The sequence below is a fragment of the Kogia breviceps genome, chromosome 19 (genome assembly GCF_026419965.1).
Source record: "Kogia breviceps isolate mKogBre1 chromosome 19, mKogBre1 haplotype 1, whole genome shotgun sequence".
In the NCBI taxonomy this organism is placed as follows: domain Eukaryota; kingdom Metazoa; phylum Chordata; class Mammalia; order Artiodactyla; family Physeteridae; genus Kogia; species Kogia breviceps.
In genome coordinates this window covers 22,527,761-22,555,066 of record NC_081328.1, presented here as the reverse complement: position 1 = coordinate 22,555,066, position 27,306 = coordinate 22,527,761, and the positions used below count along the sequence as shown (strand labels likewise).

General features: G+C 40.1%; 1 protein-coding gene across 1 annotated transcript in view; it reads left to right on the top strand.

The window, feature by feature from the left end:
- The window catches only part of BRIP1 (BRCA1 interacting helicase 1), a 178,746-nt gene that overhangs the window by 121,319 nt on the left and 30,121 nt on the right, over positions 1-27,306 (top strand). The window contains 1 exon segment of the mRNA XM_067022117.1: positions 381-502. Coding sequence (XP_066878218.1) covers positions 381-502 — 122 coding nt within the window.

Below are 27,306 nucleotides of genomic sequence, written 5' to 3'. Positions count from 1 at the left end.
TATTAGAGTTATTTAAATCATTCTGATAACTTTACATTCTGGTGGTAAAGGTAGTTATTTCAAATTCAGTATTTTAAAGTTAAAACAGTTGGTTCACAGTTGCTCAGTTCACATGCAAGTTACTACTCTGACATGGTTTTTCTGTATAGTTTAACTGGGAGATACACAGTTTATAAATTGGTTCAACCTAAATGTAATTTTGTTTCTTTCATTTATTTGAAGACATTGAATTTTTAAAACTTTATAATAGTTTCTAACTTTGATTCTTTAAAATTTGGTATTATAATTACTTAATAATCCGATCTTTTCAAAACGACAAGAATAAGAATTTCTGGGAATTTGAGTGTGCTTATAAAAATGTTGATTTTCTGTTGCTTAAGATGGCGCCCTCCTGGTGGCAGTTTGTCGTGGTAAAGTGAGTGAGGGTCTGGATTTCTCAGATGACAACGCCCGTGCTGTCATAACAATAGGAATTCCTTTTCCAAATGTGAAAGATCTACAGGTAGGCCAGCAAAGCCTTAACAAGTTTTATTTATCACAGAAGTTGTTGATTTTGTGTTAGGTTAATTAGATATTTTTCTAGTATCCTCAGGCATTTTATTTTATTTTTTAAAAAATTAATTTATTTATTTTTGGCTGCATTGTGTCTTGGTTGCTGCACACAGGCTTTTCTGTAGTTGTGGCGAGTGGGGGCTACTCTTCATTGTGATGCACAGGCTTCTCATTGCGATGGCTTCTCTTGTTGCAGAGCATGGGCTGTAAGCGCACAGGCTCTAGAGTACAGGCTCAGTAGTTGTGGCACACGGGCTTAGTTGCTCCGTGGCATGTGAGATCTTCCCGGACCAGGGCTCAAACCCATATCCCCTGCACTGGCAGGCGGATTCTCAACCACTGCGCCACCAGGGAAGCCCCAGACATATTATTTAAATGCTGTAGTAACTCAGAATGAGTGAGAAAGGTTTAGGAGATACGGGTTTGTTTTATTTTTAACTTACCCTGTCTTCTGCTTAATAAGAGTGATTTTCAAAGTGTGGTCCTGAGTCGGGAGCATGTCTATTATCTGGGAACTTAATAGAAATATATATTTCCAGTCTCCATCCAGACCTACTGAATCAGAAGCTTTGGAGGTAGAGTCCGGCAATTTGTGTTTTATCAAACTCTTAGCCACAGACTGACAGGGAGCCCCTGGGGAATTCTAGGGTCCTTTATCTATCACCATTTTCTCCAATGCCATGCCTTGCCCTGCAGATCTTAGTGATTTTTGCTGTTTCAAGTTCTGATATTTTCCACTTCAGCTCGGCAGAAACACCATACTCTGCTTGTACTTCAGTGCTCTGTGCTACTGTTGGAAAATTATACCTAGGAAGAGAGCTGAGAGTCAGAGTTCACCTAATGGATCTTATGAGATTAGCTTATCTCTGAGATTACAGTTTTAGGCTGCCTGGTGTCTACTCCCTAAAAGCAGTTGCTTTATCTGTTTTGTCCAGTTTTACAGTTAACTTACAGTGGGAGGGATATTCCTAAACCAGGTATTCTGCGTTGGTTAAAAACAGGAGTTTTGCTTCATTGTCACTAATTGTTTGCTAAACATACTTAAAAAATTATTTGTAGTAATAATTTGAAGCCTAAGGTGATGTTATCTTTATCGGGGAGGATTTTCTTTTACTTCCTACAGGAATTTGAAGTTGCTAGCAACCTGAGACCAAGACTTGAGGTTTTCTGGCCACTGAGCTGACTCCATTGAGTATAATCCATATCCCTCCCAGGATACAACCTGTTAGGATCTCATACTAAAACAAGAATTCTTTCCCTAGGCAGTTATATTCTTTACTGATAATATTTTACTAGACACTGTGAATTATGTAGTATTAACAGTAATACTATTTCTCTAGTTAGCTTCTACTCTTCCCTGACCTTTGGAGCTTGTCAAAATTTCTGAAATTCCTCAGGAGGTATTTAATCCTTTCAGCCCACAGTAACTTTGGTGGCTTCTACTGCCTTTCTCCAGCCACCAGTGCTACCACTGAGAGTGCTGATGACCATTCCCAGGGCTCCTGTGCTAAAGTGGCTAATGCTGCCTCTGACTACTACTACTGACGAAACAGTAGACATCCACGGAAGAAAACTGTTATGTTCACCATCAATAGTATTAGTGCTCATTCCACTGAAGCTGAGTTCTGCTGATTGCACTGCTGTCGGCAGTGGTGCTGTCTTTTTTTGATGTCTTATCATTTTACCTTGGACCTATATTACTGTACTAATGCTGCTTTGTTTAAGTGGAGAGAATCTCTTTCCCACACTGTCTACCACGCATTCTTCCCACGTCTTTTCTTTCTTTCTTTTTTTTTTTTTCTGCAGTACGCGGGCCTCTCACTGCCGTGGCCTCTCCTGTTGCGGAGCACAGGCTCCGGACGCACGCAGGCTCAGCGCCCATGGCTCACGGGCCCAGCCGCTCCGCGGCATGTGGGATCTTCCCGGACCGGGGCACGAACCCCTGTCCCCTGCATCGGCAGGCGGACCCTCAACCACTGCGCCACCAGGGAAGCCCCCCACGTCTTAAATATAAATTTTTCCCCCTAAAAACTAGCTCTTTCAACTTCTGCTTGTATCTTCTTTCATTCCTGGACCTATGTATGAGTCCTTTAGAGCTGGAAAAGGAGCTTTATGGCTAATAACTAGGTTGTACTAAATATTACACTCGCAAAGTAACAAGCCCTGAAAGAATTCACATCAAACTCATAATAGTGATTATGTATGAGAAGAGAAAGGAATGATATTGGGGGTAATTATCAAAAGGGACTTTAGCTTTTCCTTTAATAGCTGTTTTACTAAAAAACAAGCTTAAAGAAAATATGGGGAGAACACAGGTGTTTATTATGTTATTCTTTGAAAAATCCTTAAAATTAAATAAAGTATTACTTGTGAAGAAAAAAAAATTACATTTACCTTCTGTTTTCTCTACTGTCATTCCCAACAACTGTGATTCTGAGTGTTGTTATTGCACCAATCTTGGATTTCTTAATGCTTTCTTTCCTCAGGATAAGTTCTTCCCAGGCAATATCTCAGTCTGTCATTTAAAAAAAAAAGATACCAGTGACCTGCTCTGACATTCCTCAGTAATGGTCCTACTTGTCATAGTTGTGCTTATTTGAATTCCAATGGCTCTAGGCTGTATAAAACAGCAAAATAACAGAAGCTTCAATGAGGTCTGCATAGGGAGGAGAGGAGGGTGATTCTAAAGGAGTTTCCCTAGTGGTTCCTAAAAAGGACAAGTAAGGTGGACCCAAGAGTAGTCTGAGCTGCAGGATCAAGGGACAGACAGATAAAGAGGAAAAGTCATTATTGGAAACACTTGGAAGTGTATTTCTTGTTGCATATGTCTGGATCACTTCTTCCTGTCTAACAAACAATTCTAAAACTCAGTGGCTTAAAATACCAGTCATTTACTGTGGGTCAGCATCTATGAGGGTGGGTTGGGCAACAGATGATTTCAGCTGGGCTCAGTCACCCTGCTATGGCTTGACCAAAATAGGTTGTACACAACTGGATCAGCTCTTCTGATGGATCTCATCCTTTGTGGACCAACAGACCAGCCAAAACATGTTAGTGCAATGGCAGAGGTACAAGAGAGCAGGCTTGACTGTGTAAGCACTTTTCAAATACCTGCTTATGTCACATCTACTAAAATATTGCCCAAAGCATGTCACATGCCCAAGCCCAAAGTCAACAGCAGTGGCGGGGCTGGGGGGAGGGGGTATTTTCCACCACACATGGCAAAGGGCTTAGAATAAGGACTCCAAAAAGGAGTCCTGGCCTTTTTTTAAGATAACTAAAGGATATTTATAAAGCATTCATTCAAAAGACTGATGTTTATAAGCTTTAAGAGTATAGATATGCAATTTTTATAATAATTAAGGACTTTTAGCTTCTGGAAATGACCAGAATATAATAGTACCTGAAATATCTGAGTATCTGAGATAACTCAGAGCACCATTATAGATTTCTTAAAATTTATAAATGATCAAACAAGTTATTGAAAATAATAGTACACTTCTATAAGATATAAAAGAAATAAAAAGTTTGAAATTTTAATAAAGCCCACTTCATTTTTTATTGTTGTTGTCTGTGTTTTGGGTGTTATATTTAGGAAAACATTTCCAAATCATGGTCGTGCAGATTTGCCCCTAATGTTTTTTGTCAAAGAGTTTCATAGTTTTTGCTCTTAAATTTAAATATTTGATCCATTTTGAGTAAAGTTTTGTATATGTTGTAAAATGAGTCTAGCTTCCTTATATCTAAAATGAGTCTCTTGTATACATCATATAGTTGGATCATGTTTTTTTTTAAAATTAATTTCTTTATTTTTGGCTGCATTGGGTCTTCGATGCTGCTTGTGGGCTTTCTCTAGTTGAATGGAGCAGGGGCTACTCTGCGGTGCCTGGGCATCTCATTTTGGTGGCTTATCTTGCTGTGGAGCATGGGCTCTAGGTGTGCAGGCTTCAGTAGTTGTGGCACGCAGGCTCAGTAGTTGTGACTCGTGGGCTCTAGAGCGCAGGCTCAGTAGGTGTGGCACATGGGCTTAGTTGCTCCACAGCATGTAGGATCTTCCCATACCAGGACTTGAACCCATGTCCCTTGCATTGGCAGGCAGATTCGTAAGCACCGAGCCACCAGGGAAGTCCTTTCTGTTGGAGAGTTTAATCCATTTAAGTTTAAAGTAATTACTGATAAGGAAGGGCTTGTTTTACCATTTAACTATTTGTTTTCTGCATGTCTTATGTGCTTTTTGTTCCTCAGTGTATTCATTATTGCTTTTTTTTTTTTTTTTGGCGGTACGCGGGCCTCTCACTGCTATGGCCTCTCCCGTTGCGGAGCACAGGCTCCGGACACGCAGGCCCAGCGGCCATGGCCCACGGGCCCAGCCGCTCCATGGCACGTGGGATCCTCCCAGAACAGGGCACGAACCCGCGTCCCCTGCATCTGCAGGTGGACTCCCAACCACTGTGCCACCAGGGAAGCCCCATTATTGCCTTTTGTGTGTTTAGCTGGTTTTGGCTATGTACTATGTTGATTCCCTTCTTTCCTTTTGTGTATATTTTTCAGTTATTTTCTTAGTGTTACCTTGGGGATTAGTGTTACCTTGGGGTTAATCTCTGTGTCTCCCTTTTTATATTGTTATTGTCATAGATTACATCTTTATACATTGTGTGCCATTAACATAATTTACGATTATCATTTTATGCATTTGCCTTTTAAATCACATGAAAAAAGTTACAAACCAAAAGTATGATAATATTGGCTTTTATATTTACCTACATAGTTATTTTTACCAGTTTTTTATTACTTCCTAAAGCACATACTTACACTGCCTTCATTATATTATATTTTAGTGTTTATAAATATGTTTTATAATCTGTTAGATTACCTCAAGGATTAGGACAATTTCTTAAATATCTTTGTCTCTACAATTAAATATTGCCTTGGAATATAGTGAGTATTCAATAAATTGATTTAATTAATGATTAAATATGTTTATTATTTAATATGTTTATATTTAAAGTCTTAAATATGTATACTTATATATTTAAATATAACTAAGTATTAAATATATATTAAATATTAAAGTAAAATTAACTAAAATAAAACTAAAAGTTCAATATATTTATATTTAATATAAGTTATCAAAATAGTATTTGGTTGTTTTTGTTTTTGTTTTTGTTTTGCGTTACGTGGGCCTCTCACTCTTGTGGCCTCTCTTGTTGCGGAGCACAGGCTCCGGACACGCAAGCCTAGTGGCCATGCCTCACGGGCCCAGCTGCTCCGCGGCATGTGGGATCCTCCCAGACCAGAGCACGAACCCGTGTCCCCTGCACATCGGCAGGCGGACTCTCAACCACTGCGCCACCAGGGAAGCCCAGTATTTGGTTTTGTTGTTTGTTTTACTTGACGTTGTTATTAAAAAAAAACAACCCTCCATTCCCGGACTCTTTAATAAGGCATCATAATGATAGTAATCATTATTTGATGATAATGACTAGGACAGTAGTAAACATTAATATGACTTATAATAAGGCAGTACAGTATGTTGTTACAATCATAAATCATTAAAGGAGTTATGAAGGGAATACTCAATTCCAATAGCATTTTACACCCTAATACATAGTAGAACATAATAATGGAGAGAGTATATTAATTATGCTGGCTGTCACTCTTTATATTAGTGTTCTATTGTTGTGTTACAAATTACCACAAACATAGTGGCTTAAAACAGCACACATTTCTTACGTCACAGTTTCCATGGGTAGGAGCTTGGGTGTGGCTTAGCTGGGTCCTTTGCTCATGTTTCTGCAAAACTGCAGTCAATGTTGTTGGCTGGGCTGCTTTCTCATCTGGCTCTTGGGGTTTTCTTCCTAGTTCATTTAGGATGTTGGCAGAGTTCAGTTCCTTATAGTTGTAGGACTGATCTAGCCAGTGGCTGCTCTCATCTCCTGCAGGCTACTCAAGAGTTCCTTGTTATGTGGCCTTCTCACGGGCCCTCTCACAGCATGGCAGGTTATTTATTCAAGGCCAACAGGATACTATCTAGCTCCAGTCTCCTAAGATGGAGCCATACAACAACATAATAACAGGAGTAACTTCCTCACACCTTTGCCTTATAACATGATCTAATCAAAGGAGTGACTACCCCATCACCCCTGCCATATTCTGTTGGCTAGAAGCAATTCACAGGTTCTGCTCACACTCAAGGTGAGAGGATTATACAAGACTTGACTCTCTGGGAGTCACCTCAGGGTGTGTCTGCCATATTCTGGTTTTCTATAAAATGAATTGATAGCTAAATGATTTCCATAAATGGTTCTTCCAAACATAAAACAATACTTCAAATTACTGGACCATCAATTAGGACTTTACAGTTTTCTTTTACATTAGTACTCAGTCTATCATGCAAAATAAGTAGAAATTATTTATAAAGGAGAACCTGAAATATTCTATCTTATGAAAACAAAACAATCTATTTCTGTCTTGTTTCCTCTATTGTTTTATTTGAATTCATATTTTAAAGAGTTAAGGTCAGTGTCCTAGTTAGAAAAGTGATTTGAGAGGGACAAAGAGGGCAATGACCTTAATTTTATGATACTAAAATTTTTTCTTAAATTTGAGATAGATTATGGAAGAAAAAATTAAAATACAGTTTAAAATACTAACTTAAGACTCTTGTAGTCTCTACTGCAGAGTTGGGTTTTAGAGAAGCAGGAAAATGTATGTTAGAGCCAAAAATATGACTTCTTTGGCTGTGACTAGGATTTCCTCTTCCCACCTTGGGGACTAGAAAGTAGAGGTAGGAAAATTTCATTTTGGAGCCAAGTGTGACTTGTTTAGTTCAAGTCATAATTTATTGCACATACCTCAGGGAGCTGAAAATAAAGAAACCCACTGTGAAATGTTGATAATGGGCCACTCTGAAGGACAAGCATTAAGCTAACTTTCCTGGTGAGGATTTTTTTCACTTCCACCTTTTCCAGATGCTTCTGATCATTCTATAAGGACATACTTAATCGTGTAATAGCTAAAAAGAAAACTTTCTGTGCACTAAAGCAAAGTATTTGAGGGACAGGAGAGTGAACCAAGGCCTTTATATGATTAGATGTTGGTGGAAAAATATAACTAAAAGAAAAGTTGTTTTCTTTTAATGCAATTAAGTCACAGTATAACAACACTGCCCTTTTAGTGGATATCTAAAACAAATCCTTTGGCCAATTAGTATGATATAAAAACTTATAACAGCCTTCAACTTTATAATTCAGGCATCCACATCTCAAGTTGGTGGCATGGGCATAATTTGTGAGACGTTACAAGGTACGATATTTAGAGTTTAAAATTCCATTTTATTTGTATTCCTTAGCACAGTTTAGTAGTTAGTATATAAAAATATTCTCTCTTCATGGGTATTGTGCCTTTTCCTCTGAAGAAAAATGCATAAAACATGGCATGTGTCTAAAAATTTTTATGCTTTAAAAATGTTCCAGTTGGTATCTTAGATTTCTATAACAGGTTTAATAAAATTTGATGGTAATATTCTATATCAGAAGAGCTCTTACAACTATTAAAATAACTAAGATAGTAAATTTTATGTTTGTGTATTATTTTGCTTTAGTAATATAGTATGTTGAGTCACCAAAATAGATTTCATTTGGAAACTATTTAAAATTCCAGTAGTGATCTGATTAGTTATCTCAGTATTGGCATATGATAATCATTATGAATTCCTTTTTTCATTTGGGAAACTTCTTTTAGCTCTGAAGATACTGGACGATTTAAGTATATTATTTTTTAATCAATTTTGAAAAATTACATTAATGATTGAAAGATGCTGGCATCTATTTTAATTTTGTTAAGTTAGTTATTGACTTTATAACAAACACATAAATTTATAAGCTACCATGCATTCTTGGCGTTTTATAAACCTCAGAAAAGGGCTGTTATCCCTTGTTTGCCCCAGAGGATAACAGCATTAATAAAATTGAGTGCACATTTAACCAGTGCTTTCAAGTGTCAAAATATTATCAGATGATGGCAGTATTAGAATTCTTGAATCTGACATTTCTTTTTAAGTAGACTGATGTTGTTCCTTCATTATTCTTGTTGCCTTGGCAGCAATATGAATATTCCTGAGTAGATGAATGAAGGCGGGAATGCAAGGGATTATAGTATATCAAGACAAACTTGATTTCAGAAACAAAAACCTTTCCTAATAATTTTGAGTAGATTCATATTTTCCTTTTGAATCACGTTTATCATTGTGTTAATGATCTTGAGTGTTTTAGTATTCATTTATTTATTCAGTAACAGACTTTCACTAAGAGCCTGATTTGTACTAAGTACAGTTAAGTGCAGAAATAAACAAGATGCTACTTCTAATGATGTCTATAATTTAGTAAAGTATTTGAACGTGTAACAGGATGTTTTGGTTGGATAGGGTCTGGGTGTTCCAATGCTTAGGGAAAGTGAAGTTGAGCAACAATTTTCACCTCCCACCCAGATATCCATTTACTTTTTGAGTGATTTGCCTAAAATAGGTGGAAATTCAAATCTCAGAGAAATGAGGTTTGAATCTTGTCTACGTTGAGATTCAAACATACAAACATTTGATCAAGTGGAATGGCCTCATTAAAGGCCAGATTATAGAACTATTCAAGTTATTAAGACTATTCAGAATAGTGAAACAACCATTTTTTGAATATCTGGTTAGAGTACCAAGTACTTTATAGACTGGTGACATGGTGATACATTCACAGATTATAGCCCCTTATCTCATGGAGCTTATACTCTTGTGAGGAATGTTGAAATTAAAGTAATAAAGAAGCAATTAATTGCAGTTGTGATGAAGACTGTAAGAAAAAAGTCACAGGAACTATGAGAATGTATAACAGGATCCTGACCTAGTCTTTAGAGGTAAACAGAGACTTCCTGAGGAAGTGATATTTCAGCTGACGAAGGCTAGGAGTTATGTAGGTGAGCAGAATGGATAAGAGTATTCTCAGCAGATAGAACAGCATATGCTAAGGCCCTAAGGTGTGAAAGATGATAGCTATTCCCAGGAACTGAAAGAAGCTGAGGAAGAGAGTGAGTTGGGGAGAATGGCATGTGAATAGAGGCTGGGAGGCTTATTAAGGAGCCAAATCATTTAGGGCCCTGTGTGCCATTTTAAGGATTTGAGACCTTATTCTAAGCTGTGGGAAACCAGATCCAGTAATGGAGCCTGAGGTCAGAATGTAGTGGGGTTCCGGTTATTGTGTAGCATCTGATACAGAAACCCACCTGGATCTAGCCCTGATAATAATATGTGGTTATCCAAGGGAAATGGCTGTGTATATAAACTTAAAGGGCTGTAATACTAAACTCTAACATTTAGGAGTCCAGTAATTTGCTGTTGGAATTGTTAGAAACATTTAGGCCAAATCACAGATATGGAAGAAAAACCTTGTCACCTCTGAATGTCTGGAATAAGATTATCCTCATTATTTAAACCTTTTTTTCCTCCTCAGAAAACTTTTTTTTCCAGCTTTTTATTTTTAAATAGTTTGGCCAGAAGTATTATTAAAGCAGGTTCTAAGTATATCTTGAAATTCAAAAATTAAAATCTAGTTTAAATCTAAGTATTCCATCTACATTGACAACTTATAATTTGCCTTGGACAGAGAAAAATGAGATAACCAAACTCTTTGTTCCCATCCCTCCTGCAAAGCAAACAAATATAAAGGTACAAAATAAATGGATGAATTGCTGAGGTATTTTTAAATTTAAAAAATTTCCCATATTTCTTAAAGGAATCTTTTGGGTTTGGGGGAGGAAACATTTAAAATTTTCATCAAGTCTGATTGATAGCCTTTTCTCATATCATTGTATTTCCTTAGGAAAAAAGCCACACCTGAATATAGCTACAAGTTAAACCTTTAGATAATTAATAAAGCAAATAAAACGTTTGTTTGTTTTTTGAAAAATTCTGAAGTTATTTTCCTGTGTTTATCTCTTTTTTTGGTGAGAACAAGAGTTTTTTTTTTTATTATGAGGAGAGAGATAATGAGGAGAGAGATTATGAGGGGAGAGAGAGATTATGAGGAGAGAGAGAGAGATTATGAGGAGAGAGAGAGAGTTTATGAGGAGAGCAAGAGATTATAAGGAGAGAGAGAGAAATTATGAGGAGAGAGAGAGAGAGATTATGAGGAAAGAGAGAGAGATTGTGAGGAGAGAGAGATTATGAGGAGAGAGAGATTATGAGGAGAGAGAGATTATGAGGGGAGAGACATTATGAGGAGAGAGAGAGATTATGAGGAGAGAGAGAGAGTTTATGAGGAGAGCAAGAGATTATAAGGAGAGAGAGAGAAATTATGAGGAGAGAGAGAGAGATTATGAGGAAAGAGAGAGATTATGAGGAGAGAGAGAGATTATGAGGAGAGAGAGATTATGAAGAGAGAGAGATTATGAGGAGAGAGAGATTATGAGGAGAGAGAGATTATGAGGAGAGAGATAGAGATTATTAGGAGAGAGAGATTGTGAGGAGAGTGACAGAGATTATGAGGAGAGAGAGAGATTGTGAGGAGAGTGACAGAGATTATGAGGAGAGAGAGAGAGATTGTGAGGAGAGTGAGAGATTATGAGGAGAGAGAGATTTTGAGGAGAGAGAGATTATGAGGAGAGAGAGATTTTGAGGAGAGAGAGAGATTATGAGGAGAGAGAGAGAGATTGTGAGGAGAGTGAGAGAGATTATGAGGAGAGAGAGAGATTATGAGGAGAGAGAGATTATGAGGAGAGAGAGAGATTATGAGGAGAGAGAGAGATTATGAGGAGAGAGAGAGATTATGAGGAGAGAAAGAGTTTATGAGGAGAGCGAGAGATTATAAGGAGAGAGAGAAATTATGAGGAGAGAGAGAGATTATGAGGAAAGAGATTATGAGGAGAGAGAGATTATGAGGAGAGAGAGATTGTGAGGAGAGTGAGAGAGATTATGAGGAGAGAGAGAGAGATTATGAGGAGAGAGAGGGAGATAATGAGGAGAGAGAGAGAGATTATGAGGAGAGAGAGATTATGAGGGGAGAGAGATTATGAGGAGAGAGAGAGATTATGAGGAGAGAGAGAGAGTTTATGAGGAGAGCAAGAGATTATAAGGAGAGAGAGAGAAATTATGAGGAGAGAGAGAGAGATTATGAGGAAAGAGAGAGAGATTATGAGGAGAGAGAGAGATTATGAGGAGAGAGAGATTATGAAGAGAGAGAGATTATGAGGAGAGAGAGATTATGAGGAGAGAGAGATTATGAGGAGAGAGATAGAGATTATTAGGAGAGAGAGATTGTGAGGAGAGTGACAGAGATTATGAGGAGAGAGAGATTGTGAGGAGAGTGACAGATTATGAGGAGAGAGAGAGAGATTGTGAGGAGAGTGAGAGATTATGAGGAGAGAGAGAGATTTTGAGGAGAGAGAGATTATGAGGAGAGAGAGATTTTGAGGAGAGAGAGAGATTATGAGGAGAGAGAGAGAGAGATTGTGAGGAGAGTGAGAGAGATTATGAGGAGAGAGAGAGATTATGAGGAGAGAGAGATTATGAGGAGAGAGAGAGATTATGAGGAGAGAGAGAGATTATGAGGAGAGAAAGAGTTTATGAGGAGAGCGAGAGATTATAAGGAGAGAGAGAAATTATGAGGAGAGAGAGAGAGATTATGAGGAAAGAGATTATGAGGAGAGAGAGATTATGAGGAGAGAGAGATTGTGAGGAGAGTGAGAGAGATTATGAGGAGAGAGAGAGAGATTATGAGGAGAGAGAGGGAGATAATGAGGAGAGAGAGAGAGATTATGAGGAGAGAGAGATTATGAGGAGAGAGAGAGCGATTGTGAGGAGAGTGAGAGAGATTATGAGGAGAGAGAGAGAGATTGTGAGGAGAGTGAGAGAGATTATGAGGAGAGAGAGAGATTATGAGGAGAGAGAGAGAGATTATGAGGAGAGAGAGAGATTATGAGGAGAGATATAGAGATTGTGAGGAGAGTGAGAGGAGAGAGAGAGAGATTGTGAGGAGAGTGAGAGAGATTATGAGGAGAGAGAGAGATTTTGAGGAGAGTGAGAGAGATTATGAGGAGAGATATAGAGATTTTGAGGAGAGTGAGAGAGATTATGAGGAGAGAGAGAGAGATTTTGAGGAGAGAGAGAGAGATTGTGAGGAGAGTGAGAGAGATTATGAGGAGAGAGAGAGAGATTGTGAGGAGAGTGAGAGAGATTATGAGGAGAGAGAGAGATTATGAGGAGAGAGAGAGAGATTATGAGGAGAGAGAGAGATTATGAGGAGAGAGAGGGAGATAATGAGGAGAGAGAGAGAGATTATGAGGAGAGAGAGATTATGAGGAGAGAGAGAGCGATTGTGAGGAGAGTGAGAGAGATTATGAGGAGAGAGAGAGATTGTGAGGAGAGTGAGAGAGATTATGAGGAGAGATATAGAGATTGTGAGGAGAGTGAGAGAGATTATGAGGAGAGAGAGAGAGATTTTGAGGAGAGTGAGAGAGATTATGAGGAGAGAGAGAGAGATTATGAGGAGAGAGAGGGAGATAATGAGGAGAGAGAGAGATTATGAGGAGAGAGAGATTATGAGGAGAGAGAGAGCGATTGTGAGGAGAGTGAGAGAGATTATGAGGAGAGAGAGAGAGATTGTGAGGAGAGTGAGAGAGATTATGAGGAGAGAGAGAGAGATTATGAGGAGAGAGAGAGAGATTATGAGGAGAGAGAGAGATTATGAGGAGAGATATAGAGATTGTGAGGAGAGTGAGAGGAGAGAGAGAGAGATTGTGAGGAGAGTGAGAGAGATTATGAGGAGAGAGAGAGATTTTGAGGAGAGTGAGAGAGATTATGAGGAGAGATATAGAGATTTTGAGGAGAGTGAGAGAGATTATGAGGAGAGAGAGAGAGATTTTGAGGAGAGAGAGAGAGATTGTGAGGAGAGTGAGAGAGATTATGAGGAGAGAGAGAGAGATTGTGAGGAGAGTGAGAGAGATTATGAGGAGAGAGAGAGATTATGAGGAGAGAGAGAGAGATTATGAGGAGAGAGAGAGATTATGAGGAGAGAGAGGGAGATAATGAGGAGAGAGAGAGAGATTATGAGGAGAGAGAGATTATGAGGAGAGAGAGAGCGATTGTGAGGAGAGTGAGAGAGATTATGAGGAGAGAGAGAGATTGTGAGGAGAGTGAGAGAGATTATGAGGAGAGATATAGAGATTGTGAGGAGAGTGAGAGAGATTATGAGGAGAGAGAGAGAGATTTTGAGGAGAGTGAGAGAGATTATGAGGAGAGAGAGAGAGATTATGAGGAGAGAGAGGGAGATAATGAGGAGAGAGAGAGATTATGAGGAGAGAGAGATTATGAGGAGAGAGAGAGCGATTGTGAGGAGAGTGAGAGAGATTATGAGGAGAGAGAGAGAGATTGTGAGGAGAGTGAGAGAGATTATGAGGAGAGAGAGAGATTATGAGGAGAGAGAGAGAGATTATGAGGAGAGAGAGAGATTATGAGGAGAGAGATAGAGATTGTGAGGAGAGTGAGAGAGATTATGAGGAGAGAGAGAGAGATTGTGAGGAGAGTGAGAGAGATTATGAGGAGAGAGAGAGAGATTGTGAGGAGAGTGAGAGATTATGAGGAGAGATATAGAGATTGTGAGGAGAGTGAGAGAGATTATGAGGAGAGAGAGAGATTATGAGGAGAGAGATAGAGATTGTGAGGAGAGTGAGAGAGATTATGAGGAGAGAGAGAGAGATTGTGAGGAGAGTGAGAGAGATTATGAGGAGAGAGAGAGAGATTGTGAGGAGAGTGAGAGATTATGAGGAGAGATATAGAGATTGTGAGGAGAGTGAGAGAGATTATGAGGAGAGAGAGAGAGATTTTGAGGAGAGTGAGAGAGATTATGAGGAGACAGAGAGATTATGAGGAGAGAGAGGGAGATAATGAGAGAGAGAGAGATTATGAGGAGAGAGAGATTATGAGGAGAGAGAGAGCGATTGTGAGGAGAGTGAGAGAGATTATGAGGAGAGAGAGAGAGATTGTGAGGAGAGTGAGAGAGATTATGAGGAGAGAGAGAGATTATGAGGAGAGAGAGAGAGATTATGAGGAGGGAGAGAGATTATGAGGAGAGATATAGAGATTGTGAGGAGAGAGAGAGAGATTGTGAGGAGAGTGAGAGAGATTATGAGGAGAGAGAGAGATTATGAGGAGAGAGAGAGATTATGAGGAGAGAGAGAGAGATTATGAGGAGAGAGAGATTATGAGGAGAGATATAGAGATTGTGAGGAGAGTGCGAGAGATTATGAGGAGAGAGAGAGAGATTTTGAGGAGAGTGAGAGAGATTATGAGGAGAGAGAGAGATTATGAGGAGAGAGAGGGAGATAATGAGGAGAGAGAGAGATTATGAGGAGAGAGAGATTATGAGGAGAGAGAGAGCGATTGTGAGGAGAGTGAGAGAGATTATGAGGAGAGAGAGAGAGATTGTGAGGAGAGTGAGAGAGATTATGAGGAGAGAGAGAGATTATGAAGAGAGAGAGAGAGATTATGAGGAGAGATATAGAGATTGTGAGGAGAGTGAGAGATTATGAGGAGAGAGAGAGAGATTGTGAGGAGAGTGAGAGAGATTATGAGGAGAGAGAGAGATTTTGAGGAGAGTGAGAGAGATTATGAGGAGAGATATAGAGATTGTGAGGAGAGTGAGAGAGATTATGAGGAGAGAGAGAGAGATTGTGAGGAGAGTGAGAGAGATTATGAGGAGAGAGAGAGAGATTATGAGGAGAGAGAGGGAGATAATGAGGAGAGAGAGAGAGATTATGAGGAGAGAGAGATTATGAGGAGAGAGAGAGCGATTGTGAGGAGAGTGAGAGAGATTATGAGGAGAGAGAGAGAGATTGTGAGGAGAGTGAGAGAGATTATGACGAGAGAGAGAGATTATGAGGAGAGAGAGAGAGATTATGAGGAGAGAGAGAGAGATTATGAGGAGAGAGAGGGAGATAATGAGGAGAGAGAGAGATTATGAGGAGAGAGAGAGCGATTGTGAGGAGAGTGAGAGAGATTATGAGGAGAGAGAGAGATTGTGAGGAGAGTGAAGGAGATTATGAGGAGAGAGAGAGATTGTGAGGAGAGAGAGAGAGATTATGAGGAGAGAGATTATGAGGAGAGATATAGAGATTGTGAGGAGAGTGAGAGAGATTATGAGGAGAGAGAGATTTTGAGGAGAGTGAGAGAGATTATGAGGAGAGAGAGAGAGATTATGAGGAGAGAGAGGGAGATAATGAGGAGAGAGAGAGAGATTATGAGGAGAGAGAGATTATGAGGAGAGAGAGAGCGATTGTGAGGAGAGTGAGAGAGATTATGAGGAGAGAGAGAGATTGTGAGGAGAGTGAGAGAGATTATGAGGAGAGAGAGATTGTGAGGAGAGTGAGAGAGATTATGAGGAGAGAGAGAGATTATGAGGAGAGAGAGAGAGATTATGAGGAGAGAGAGATTATGAGGAGAGATATAGAGATTGTGAGGAGAGTGAGAGAGATTATGAGGAGAGAGAGAGATTTTGAGGAGAGTGAGAGAGATTATGAGGAGAGAGAGAGATTATGAGGAGAGAGAGGGAGATAATGAGGAGAGAGAGAGAGATTATGAGGAGAGAGAGATTATGAGGAGAGAGAGAGCGATTGTGAGGAGAGTGAGAGAGATTATGAGGAGAGAGAGAGAGATTGTGAGGAGAGTGAGAGAGATTATGAGGAGAGAGAGAGATTATGAGGAGAGAGAGAGAGATTATGAGGAGAGAGATAGAGATTGTGAGGAGAGTGAGAGAGATTATGAGGAGAGAGAGAGAGATTGTGAGGAGAGTGAGAGAGATTATGAGGAGAGAGAGAGAGATTGTGAGGAGAGTGAGAGAGATTATGAGGAGAGATATAGAGATTGTGAGGAGAGTGAGAGAGATTATGAGGAGAGAGAGAGAGATTTTGAGGAGAGTGAGAGAGATTATGAGGAGACAGAGAGATTATGAGGAGAGAGAGGGAGATAATGAGGAGAGAGAGAGAGATTATGAGGAGAGAGAGATTATGAGGAGAGAGAGAGCGATTGTGAGGAGAGTGAGAGAGATTATGAGGAGAGAGAGAGAGATTGTGAGGAGAGTGAGAGAGATTATGAGGAGAGAGAGAGATTATGAGGAGAGAGAGAGAGATTATGAGGAGAGAGAGAGATTATGAGGAGAGATATAGAGATTGTGAGGAGAGAGAGAGAGATTGTGAGGAGAGTGAGAGAGATTATGAGGAGAGAGAGAGATTATGAGGAGAGAGAGAGAGATTATGAGGAGAGAGAGAGAGATTATGAGGAGAGAGAGGGAGATAATGAGGAGAGAGATTATGAGGAGAGAGAGAGCGATTGTGAGGAGAGTGAGAGAGATTATGAGGAGAGAGAGAGATTGTGAGGAGAGTGAGAGAGATTATGAGGAGAGAGAGAGATTGTGAGGAGAGAGAGAGAGATTATGAGGAGAGAGAGATTATGAGGAGAGATATAGAGATTGTGAGGAGAGTGAGAGAGATTATGAGGAGAGAGAGAGAGATTTTGAGGAGAGTGAGAGAGATTATGAGGAGAGAGAGAGAGATTATGAGGAGAGAGAGGGAGATAATGAGGAGAGAGAGAGAGATTATGAGGAGAGAGAGGGAGATAATGAGGAGAGAGAGAGAGATTATGAGGAGAGAGATTATGAGGAGAGAGAGAGCGATTGTGAGGAGAGTGAGAGAGATTATGAGGAGAGAGAGATTGTGAGGAGAGTGAGAGAGATTATGAGGAGAGAGAGAGATTATGAGGAGAGAGAGAGAGATTATGAGGAGAGAGAGAGATTATGAGGAGAGATATAGAGATTGTGAGGAGAGTGAGAGAGATTATGAGGAGAGAGAGAGAGATTGTGAGGAGAGTGAGAGAGATTATGAGGAGAGAGAGAGATTTTGAGGAGAGTGAGAGAGATTATGAGGAGAGATATAGAGATTGTGAGGCGAGTGAGAGAGATTATGAGGAGAGAGAGAGAGATTGTGAGGAGAGTGAGAGAGATTATGAGGAGAGAGAGAGAGATTATGAGGAGAGAGAGGGAGATAATGAGGAGAGAGAGAGAGATTATGAGGAGAGAGAGATTATGAGGAGAGAGAGAGCGATTGTGAGGAGAGTGAGAGAGATTATGAGGAGAGAGAGAGAGATTGTGAGGAGAGTGAGAGAGATTGTGAGGAGAGAGAGAGATTATGAGGAGAGAGAGAGAGATTATGAGGAGAGAGAGAGAGATTATGAGGAGAGAGAGGGAGATAATGAGGAGAGAGGGAGAGATTATGAGGAGAGAGAGATTATGAGGAGAGAGAGAGAGATTATGAGGAGAGATATAGAGATTGTGAGGAGAGTGAGAGATTATGAGGAGAGAGAGAGATTGTGAGGAGAGTGAGAGAGATTATGAGGAGAGAGAGAGATTTTGAGGAGAGTGAGAGAGATTATGAGGAGAGATATAGAGATTGTGAGGCGAGTGAGAGAGATTATGAGGAGAGAGAGAGAGATTGTGAGGAGAGTGAGAGAGATTATGAGGAGAGAGAGAGAGATTATGAGGAGAGAGAGGGAGATAATGAGGAGAGAGAGAGAGATTATGAGGAGAGAGAGATTATGAGGAGAGAGAGAGCGATTGTGAGGAGAGTGAGAGAGATTATGAGGAGAGAGAGAGAGATTGTGAGGAGAGTGAGAGAGATTATGAGGAGAGAGAGAGATTATGAGGAGAGAGAGAGAGATTATGAGGAGAGAGAGAGAGATTATGAGGAGAGAGAGGGAGATAATGAGGAGAGAGAGAGATTATGAGGAGAGAGAGAGCGATTGTGAGGAGAGTGAGAGAGATTATGAGGAGAGAGAGAGATTGTGAGGAGAGTGAGAGAGATTATGAGGAGAGAGAGAGATTGTGAGGAGAGAGAGAGATTATGAGGAGAGAGAGATTATGAGGAGAGATATAGAGATTGTGAGGAGAGTGAGAGAGATTGTGAGGAGAGAGAGAGAGATTTTGAGGAGAGTGAGAGAGATTATGAGGAGAGAGAGAGAGATTATGAGGAGAGAGAGGGAGATAATGAGAGAGAGAGAGATTATGAGGAGAGAGAGGGAGATAATGAGGAGAGAGAGAGAGATAATGAGGAGAGAGAGAGAGATTATGAGGAGAGAGAGATTATGAGGAGAGAGAGAGCGATTGTGAGGAGAGTGAGAGAGATTATGAGGAGAGAGAGAGAGATTGTGAGGAGAGAGAGAGATTATGAGGAGAGAGAGAGAGATTATGAGGAGAGAGAGAGATTATGAGGAGAGATATAGAGATTGTGAGGAGAGTGAGAGAGATTATGAGGAGAGAGAGAGAGATTGTGAGGAGAGTGAGAGAGATTATGAGGAGAGAGAGAGATTTTGAGGAGAGTGAGAGAGATTATGAGGAGAGATATAGAGATTGTGAGGAGAGTGAGAGAGATTATGAGGAGAGAGAGAGAGATTGTGAGGAGAGTGAGAGAGATTATGAGGAGAGAGGGAGAGATTATGAGGAGAGAGAGGGAGATAATGAGGAGAGAGAGAGAGATTATGAGGAGAGAGAGATTATGAGGAGAGAGAGAGCGATTGTGAGGAGAGTGAGAGAGATTATGAGGAGAGAGAGAGATTGTGAGGAGAGTGAGAGAGATTTTGAGGAGAGAGAGAGATTGTGAGGAGAGAGAGAGAGATTATGAGGAGAGAGATTATGAGGAGAGATATAGAGATTGTGAGGAGAGTGAGAGAGATTATGAGGAGAGAGAGAGAGATTTTGAGGAGAGTGAGAGAGATTATGAGGAGAGAGAGAGAGATTATGAGGAGAGAGGGAGATAATGAGGAGAGAGAGAGAGATTATGAGGAGAGAGAGATTATGAGGAGAGAGAGAGCGATTGTGAGGAGAGTGAGAGAGATTATGAGGAGAGAGAGAGATTGTGAGGAGAGTGAGAGAGATTATGAGGAGAGAGAGATTGTGAGGAGAGTGAGAGAGATTATGAGGAGAGAGAGAGATTATGAGGAGAGAGAGAGAGATTATGAGGAGAGAGAGATTATGAGGAGAGATATAGAGATTGTGAGGAGAGTGAGAGAGATTATGAGGAGAGAGAGAGATTTTGAGGAGAGTGAGAGAGATTATGAGGAGAGAGAGAGATTATGAGGAGAGAGAGGGAGATAATGAGGAGAGAGAGAGAGATTATGAGGAGAGAGATTATGAGGAGAGAGAGAGCGATTGTGAGGAGAGTGAGAGAGATTATGAGGAGAGAGAGAGAGATTGTGAGGAGAGTGAGAGAGATTATGAGGAGAGAGAGAGATTATGAGGAGAGAGAGAGAGATTATGAGGAGAGAGAGAGATTATGAGGAGAGATATAGAGATTGTGAGGAGAGTGAGAGAGATTATGAGGAGAGAGAGAGAGATTGTGAGGAGAGTGAGAGAGATTATGAGGAGAGAGAGAGAGATTTTGAGGAGAGTGAGAGAGATTATGAGGAGAGATATAGAGATTGTGAGGAGAGTGAGAGAGATTATGAGGAGAGAGAGAGAGATTTTGAGGAGAGTGAGAGAGATTATGAGGAGAGAGAGAGATTATGAGGAGAGAGAGGGAGATAATGAGGAGAGAGAGAGAGATTATGAGGAGAGAGAGATTATGAGGAGAGAGAGAGCGATTGTGAGGAGAGTGAGAGAGATTATGAGGAGAGAGAGAGAGATTGTGAGGAGAGTGAGAGAGATTATGAGGAGAGAGAGAGATTATGAGGAGAGAGAGAGATTATGAGGAGAGATATAGAGATTGTGAGGAGAGTGAGAGAGATTATGAGGAGAGAGAGAGAGAGATTGTGAGGAGAGTGAGAGAGATTATGAGGAGAGAGAGATTATGAGGAGAGATATAGAGATTGTGAGGAGAGTGAGAGAGATTATGAGGAGAGAGAGAGAGATTGTGAGGAGAGTGAGAGAGATTATGAGGAGAGAGAGAGATTATGAGGAGAGAGAGAGATATTATGAGGAGAGAGAGAGAGATTATGAGGAGAGAGAGATTATGAGGAGAGATATAGAGATTGTGAGGAGAGTGAGAGAGATTATGAGGAGAGAGAGAGAGAGATTTTGAGGAGAGTGAGAGAGATTATGAGGAGAGAGAGAGATTATGAGGAGAGAGAGGGAGATAATGAGGAGAGTGAGAGAGATTATGAGGAGAGAGAGATTATGAGGAGAGAGAGAGCGATTGTGAGGAGAGTGAGAGAGATTATGAGGAGAGAGAGAGAGATTGTGAGGAGAGTGAGAGAGATTATGAGGAGAGAGAGAGATTATGAGGAGAGAGAGAGATTATGAGGAGAGATATAGAGATTGTGAGGAGAGTGAGAGAGATTATGAGGAGAGAGAGAGAGATTGTGAGGAGAGTGAGAGATTATGAGGAGAGAGAGAGAGATTATGAGGATAGAGAGATTATGAGGAGAGATATAGAGATTGTGAGGAGAGTGAGAGAGATTATGAGGAGAGAGAGAGAGATTGTGAGGAGAGTGAGAGAGATTATGAGGAGAGAGAGATTATGAGGAGAGAGAGGGAGATAATGAGGAGAGAGAGAGAGATTATGAGGAGAGAGAGGGAGATAATGAGGAGAGAGAGAGAGATTATGAGGAGAGAGAGATTATGAGGAGAGAGAGAGCGATTGTGAGGAGAGTGAGAGAGATTATGAGGAGAGAGAGAGAGATTGTGAGGAGAGTGAGAGAGATTATGAGGAGAGAGAGAGATTATGAGGAGAGAGAGAGATTATGAGGAGAGAGAGAGATTATGAGGAGAGATATAGAGATTGTGAGGAGAGTGAGAGATATTATGAGGAGAGAGAGAGATTGTGAGGAGAGTGAGAGAGATTATGAGGAGAGAGAGAGAGATTTTGAGGAGAGTGAGAGAGATTATGAGGAGAGATATAGAGATTGTGAGGAGAGTGAGAGAGATTATGAGGAGAGAGAGAGAGATTATGAGGAGAGAGAGGGAGATAATGAGGAGAGAGAGAGATTATGAGGAGAGAGAGATTATGAGGAGAGAGAGAGCGATTGTGAGGAGAGTGAGAGAGATTATGAGGAGAGAGAGAGAGATTGTGAGGAGAGTGAGAGAGATTATGAGGAGAGAGAGAGGTTATGAGAGAGAGAGATTATGAGGAGAGAGAGAGATTATGAGGAGAGATATAGAGATTGTGAGGAGAGTGAGAGAGATTATGAGGAGAGAGAGAGAGATTTTGAGGAGAGAGAGATTATGAGGAGAGAGAGAGATTATGAGGAGAGATATAGAGATTGTGAGGAGAGTGAGAGAGATTATGAGGAGAGAGAGAGAGATTATGAGGAGAGAGAGGGAGATAATGAGGAGAGAGAGAGAGATTATGAGGAGAGAGAGAAATTATGAGGAGAGAGAGAGAGATTATGAGGAGAGAGAGAGAGATTATGAGGAGAGAGAGAGAGTTTATGAGAAGAGCGAGAGATTATGAGGAGAGAGAGAGATTATGAGGAGAGAGAGAGATTTTGAGGAGAGAGAGAGATTAGGAGAGAGAGATTATGAGGAGAGAGATTATGAGGAGAGAGAGAGAGATTATGAGGAGAGGGATAGAGATTGTGAGGAGAGTGAGAGAGATTATGAGGAGAGTGAGAGATTATGAGGAGAGAGAGAGAGATTATGAGGAGAGAGAGAGATTATGAAGAGAGAGAGATTATGAAGAGAGAGATTATGAGGAGAGAGAGATTTTGAGGAGAGAGAGATTAAGAGGAGAGAGAGAGATTTTGAGGAGAGAGAGATTATGAGGAGAGAGAAACAGATTATGAGGAGAGATATAGTGATTGTGAGGAGAGTGAGAGAGATTATGAGGAGAGCGAGAGATTTTGAGGAGAGAGAGATTATGAGGAGAGAGAGAGAGATTATGAGGAGAGATATAGAGATTGTGAGGAGAGTGAGAGAGATTATGAGGAGAGAGAGAGATTATGAGGAGAGAGAGAGATTGTGAGGAGAGTGAGAGAGATTATGAGGAGAGAGAGATTTTGAGGAGAGAGAGATTATGAGGAGAGAGAGAGTTTATGAGGACAGAGAGAGATTATGAGGAGAGATATAGAGATTGTGAGGTGAGTGAGAGAGATTATGAGGAGAGATTATGAGGAGAGAGAGAGAGATTATGAGGAGAAAGAGAGATTATGAGGAGAGAGAGACTATGAGGAGAGAGAGAGATTATGAGGAGAGAGAGAGATTATGAGGAGAGAGAGGGAGATAATGAGGAGAGAGAGGGAGATAATGAGGAGAGAGAGAGATTATGAGCAGAGAGAGAGAGATTATGAGGAGAGAGAGAGAGATTATGAGGAGAGAGAGAGATTATGAGGAGAGAGAGATTATGAGGAGAGAGAGATTATGAGGAGAGAGAGAGATTATGAGGAGAGTGAGAGAGATTATGAGGAGAGAGAGAGAGATTATGAGGAGAGAGAGAAATAATGAGGAGAGAGATAATGAGGAGAGAGATTATGAGGAGAGAGAGAGAGATTATGAGGAGAGAGAGAGATTATGAGGAGAGAGAGAGAGTTTATGAGGAGAGCGAGAGATTATAAGGAGAGAGAGATTATGAGGAGAGAGATTATGAGGAGAGATGGAGAGATTTTGAGGAGAGAGAGAGATTATGAGGAGAGAGAGATAATGAGGAGAGAGATTATGAGGAGAGTGAGAGAGATTATGAGGAGAGAGAGAGAGATTATGAGGAGAGAGAGACTGAGGAGAGAGAGAAATAATGAGGAGAGAGATAATGAGGAGAGAGATTATGAGGAGAGAGAGAGAGATTATGAGGAAAGAGAGAGAGATTATGAGGAGAGAGAGAGATTATGAAGAGAGAGAGATTATGAGGAGAGAGAGATTATGAGGAGAGAGATTATGAGGAGAGAGGGAGAGATTTTGAGGAGAGAGAGAGATTATGAGGAGAGAGAGAGATTATGAGGAGAGAGAGAGATTTTGAGGAGAGAGATATTATGAGGAGAGAGAGATTATGAGGAGAGAGAGATTTTGAGGAGAGAGGGAGAGATTATGAGGAGAGAGAGAGATTATGAGGAGAGAGAGATTATGAGGAGAGAGAGAGATTGTGAGGAGAGTGAGAGAGATTATGAGGAGAGAGAGAGAGATTATGAGGAGAGAGAGAGAGATTGTGAGGAGAGTGAGAACAAGAGATTTTTAAGCTTTATATTTTACTTTTGCTCTCATAATAGGTTGAAAGTTTTAAAAGTGAATTTATCACCCTGGGGACTTGTAAGGTTGATTAACCCCTAACTTTTTCTGTTGGCACAGAGCATAATCAGTAGCACTACCTCAAGGGAAACAGTGGAATTGTTTTTTAACCTCTCTGAAAATAATTTTGATTTTTTTTCTTCAGAGCAGAATTTTAGTTGTAGTAGATTTTAATCAATTTACTTAGATTCTCTTAAAGCCTACAGGGTGCAGATATATAGATGGGCTTCAGGTGAGTGTGTCACTTGTTTTTTTCCAATTATAAAGCCTTAAGGTCAAAGATAATATAAACTGTAGTAGACATCAGTGTTCAGTGTTTACAGCATCAGTCTTTCCTGTTTTTCACTGAGATTAAGGTTTGATACCTTGGGAATGAGTTCAATTTATGCTTTCTACCTTTGGGACAGATAATCCTGGTGTGCCAAGGAATATAGTAAGCTACGTAATAAGTCATAGTGTAATTTCCTATCACATCAAAATGACGAGATTTGTTCTTTAAAATTACTTAATAGAAGGGTTTCTCTAGCTTGGCAGTAGTGACATTTTGGGCAGGATAATTTTTTGTTGTGAGTGATGTCCTGTGCATTGTAGGATGTTTAGCTGCATCTCTGGACTTACCTGTGGATGCCAGTAGCAAGTGTTTCTCCCTCACCAGTTGTGACAACCAAAAATGTCTTCAGATAGTGCCAATATCTTCTGGTAGGCAAAATCACTCTCAGTTGAACACCATTGTTTTATATAGAGAAACATACAGGTGTATGTCATGAATTAAAATGAACAATCTACATTTATTTTTTAGTTATTTTTTATCAAGTTGAAAAAATCCAATAAAACTTTTACTAAGAGCCTGATTTATACTAAAAACATTAGATGGTTTCTTATATTAACAATCTCTTGGTTTCTACCCTTTTCCCAGCCCCTGCTTCTGAGAAGCAGTGACTTTCACTTCTTTTATCTATTTCATCTGGTATTTACATCCATATAATCAATTTTAGACATTAACTATTTACTTCCTACGTGAGATAGGATTTTAGCTCACTTACTCCGCCTTTCCCTTCTTACATCATCCCAATATCGTTAAATCATAATTTTTTATTAAATCCATAGTCAATATTCACGTTATCATGACTATGAAAATATTGTTCACTGTAGTCAAATGATTTCCTTCCTTCCTTTAACTTTTTTATTTTTTCTTTTAAAAAGATCTTTAGGGACTTCTCCGGTGGCACAATGGTTAAGACTCTGCGCTCCCAATGCAGGGGGCCTGGGGTCGATCCCTGGTCAGGGAACTAGATCCCACATGCATGCCATAACTAAGAATTTGCATTGCCACAACTAAGGAGCCCCCCTGCCACAACTAAGACCCAGAACAACCAAATAAATAAATAAATATTTTAAATATATATATCTTTAAAGAAATCTTTAATAAATCTGCAACACCTCTCAATACAGTTTTCCTATGAGACCTGTCAGATAATAGGTCAGCTCTTTTTCTCCCACTGCAGACATCCCTTTTGGAGCCTTCTGATCTCTTGCTTCAGTCAAGACTTAAGTTGCTCTTTAAGCTCACTTAACTGCCAATATCCTGAGATTTCCCTTTGCTGTCATCCTAGGAATTTGATTTGCTTGTCCTCTGTGTTGGGTCCCAAGTTTCCTGGATCTCAGACCTTGTTCCTGTTTCTTATTTCATCTTCGTGGTACATATCCTCCAGCAGTTTCCCTATGCATCAATTTCCTCAGCCTTTCTGGACTCCTGCTGGCCTAACTTGCTTATTTCCCATCAGTAGCTCTGTGGGTACTTCGGTTTGAACTTTTGCCTCTGCTTAGTCATTTAGTCTGCTTTTCACAGTCATATATTTGGGTTTAAGGTTACAGATGTCTTAGTTTAATTGAAGATAGAGACTATTTCTCTTTCTTATTTATCTTTTAATTTGGGGTCGTTGTTTTGTTTGTTTGTTTGTTTGTTTGTTTGTTTGCGGTACTCGGGCCTCTCATTGTTGTGGCCTCTCCCGTTGTGGAGCACAGGCTCCGGACGCGCAGGCTCAGCGGCCATGGCTCACGGGCCCAGCCGCTCTGCGGCATGTGGGATCTTCCTGGAACGGGGCACGAACCTGTGTCCCCTGCATCAGCAGGCGGACCCTCAACCACTGCGCCACCAGGGAAGCCCTGGGGTCGCTTTTTAAGAAGCAAGGAAAGAAGAAAAAAAATTATTTTGCCTTCCTGAAACCAGAAGTCTTCATTACTTTCTAAGATAAAGTATGAGACTTTGAAGTGCTATGATCCCACATGCTTTATTCCCACACTAACACATTCACTTTTGAGAAGCTCTGAATCAAACATTCCTAACAATAATATTGCAAAGGTAGAAAGTAACAAATGTTTTTTAAAAATCAAACATTTACTTATGTTTGAAAGGTGAGTCTGAGCCTCCTCTCACTGGGATTAGCTTCTACTTTCTATGCCTGCCATTGCCACTAAACTTTTGTGGAGTCCTCCCAGGGCCTCAGTGCTTAGTTTTACATCTTCTCACATCCACAAGCCTCTTCCATGAGAGACCTCCATATCTTCCAGGGTTGTATAGGAGCAGGTGCAGATCTCTATCACTTGCTGAATGCAGCACCACTCATTCCCCTTAACAAAACCTCTAAATATTGGCGCATTCCTTCAAGAGCCTAGGGTTCCATATACAGTCTCACATTGCTTTCTTATGTAAGACAATATTTCATTTTGTTAGTTATTGCTAGAAGGGTTTTATTCATAGTATTTGCCTCTTCTATGTGACTTTAACAAGGGAAGCTCTAGATTGTAAGATATATTTAAGGAATAATATTTAGACTAATAGAGGACAATCATGTACTCATTCTGTAGATTGCACCACTAACATGTTTTATATAGTTCTCTTCAAATACAGCTCATAGGTTGCAAAGTGGTCAAAAAATATTTTGAAGGATATTAAAGAGTGCTAATGTTAGTTATAATTTCTCAGAAAATTTAAGATCAATTGCAGAAGTCATTTAGAAAAAGATATGTTTCAAAACTAAGTAGTGTTCTCTATGAGTCCTGCCAATGTACATATTTTCATTGATATATGATGAAAAAGTAGCCACTCCATAAGCTGAAGAAACTTTTAAGTCATCTAAAATAATGTGTCCTTATGTTGAATACTATAGGTTAAGCGCCTTCAGAGAGCGTTGATCTAAGTGTCAGAACTCTAAGGTAGATGGCCTATGTTGTCTGTCAGTCCTGTGATTTTTTTTCATTTACATGCAACAATATATTACAATAGTATGCCACGCAAACCTTTATTGGTTTTTAGAAATACAGGATAAGTAACGACTCTCCAGCCTGCTTACCTCTAATATATGATGCTTTACAGTTTTGTGTCCATTGTCATTTCTTTCTTGAACCAGTTCTATGAGGTAATGCGGGCAAGAATTATTTTCTTCCATTTACAGAGGAGGAAACTGAGAAAGGAAGCTAAATGGGGAACTGTGACTTACCCAAATTCAGACAACTAATA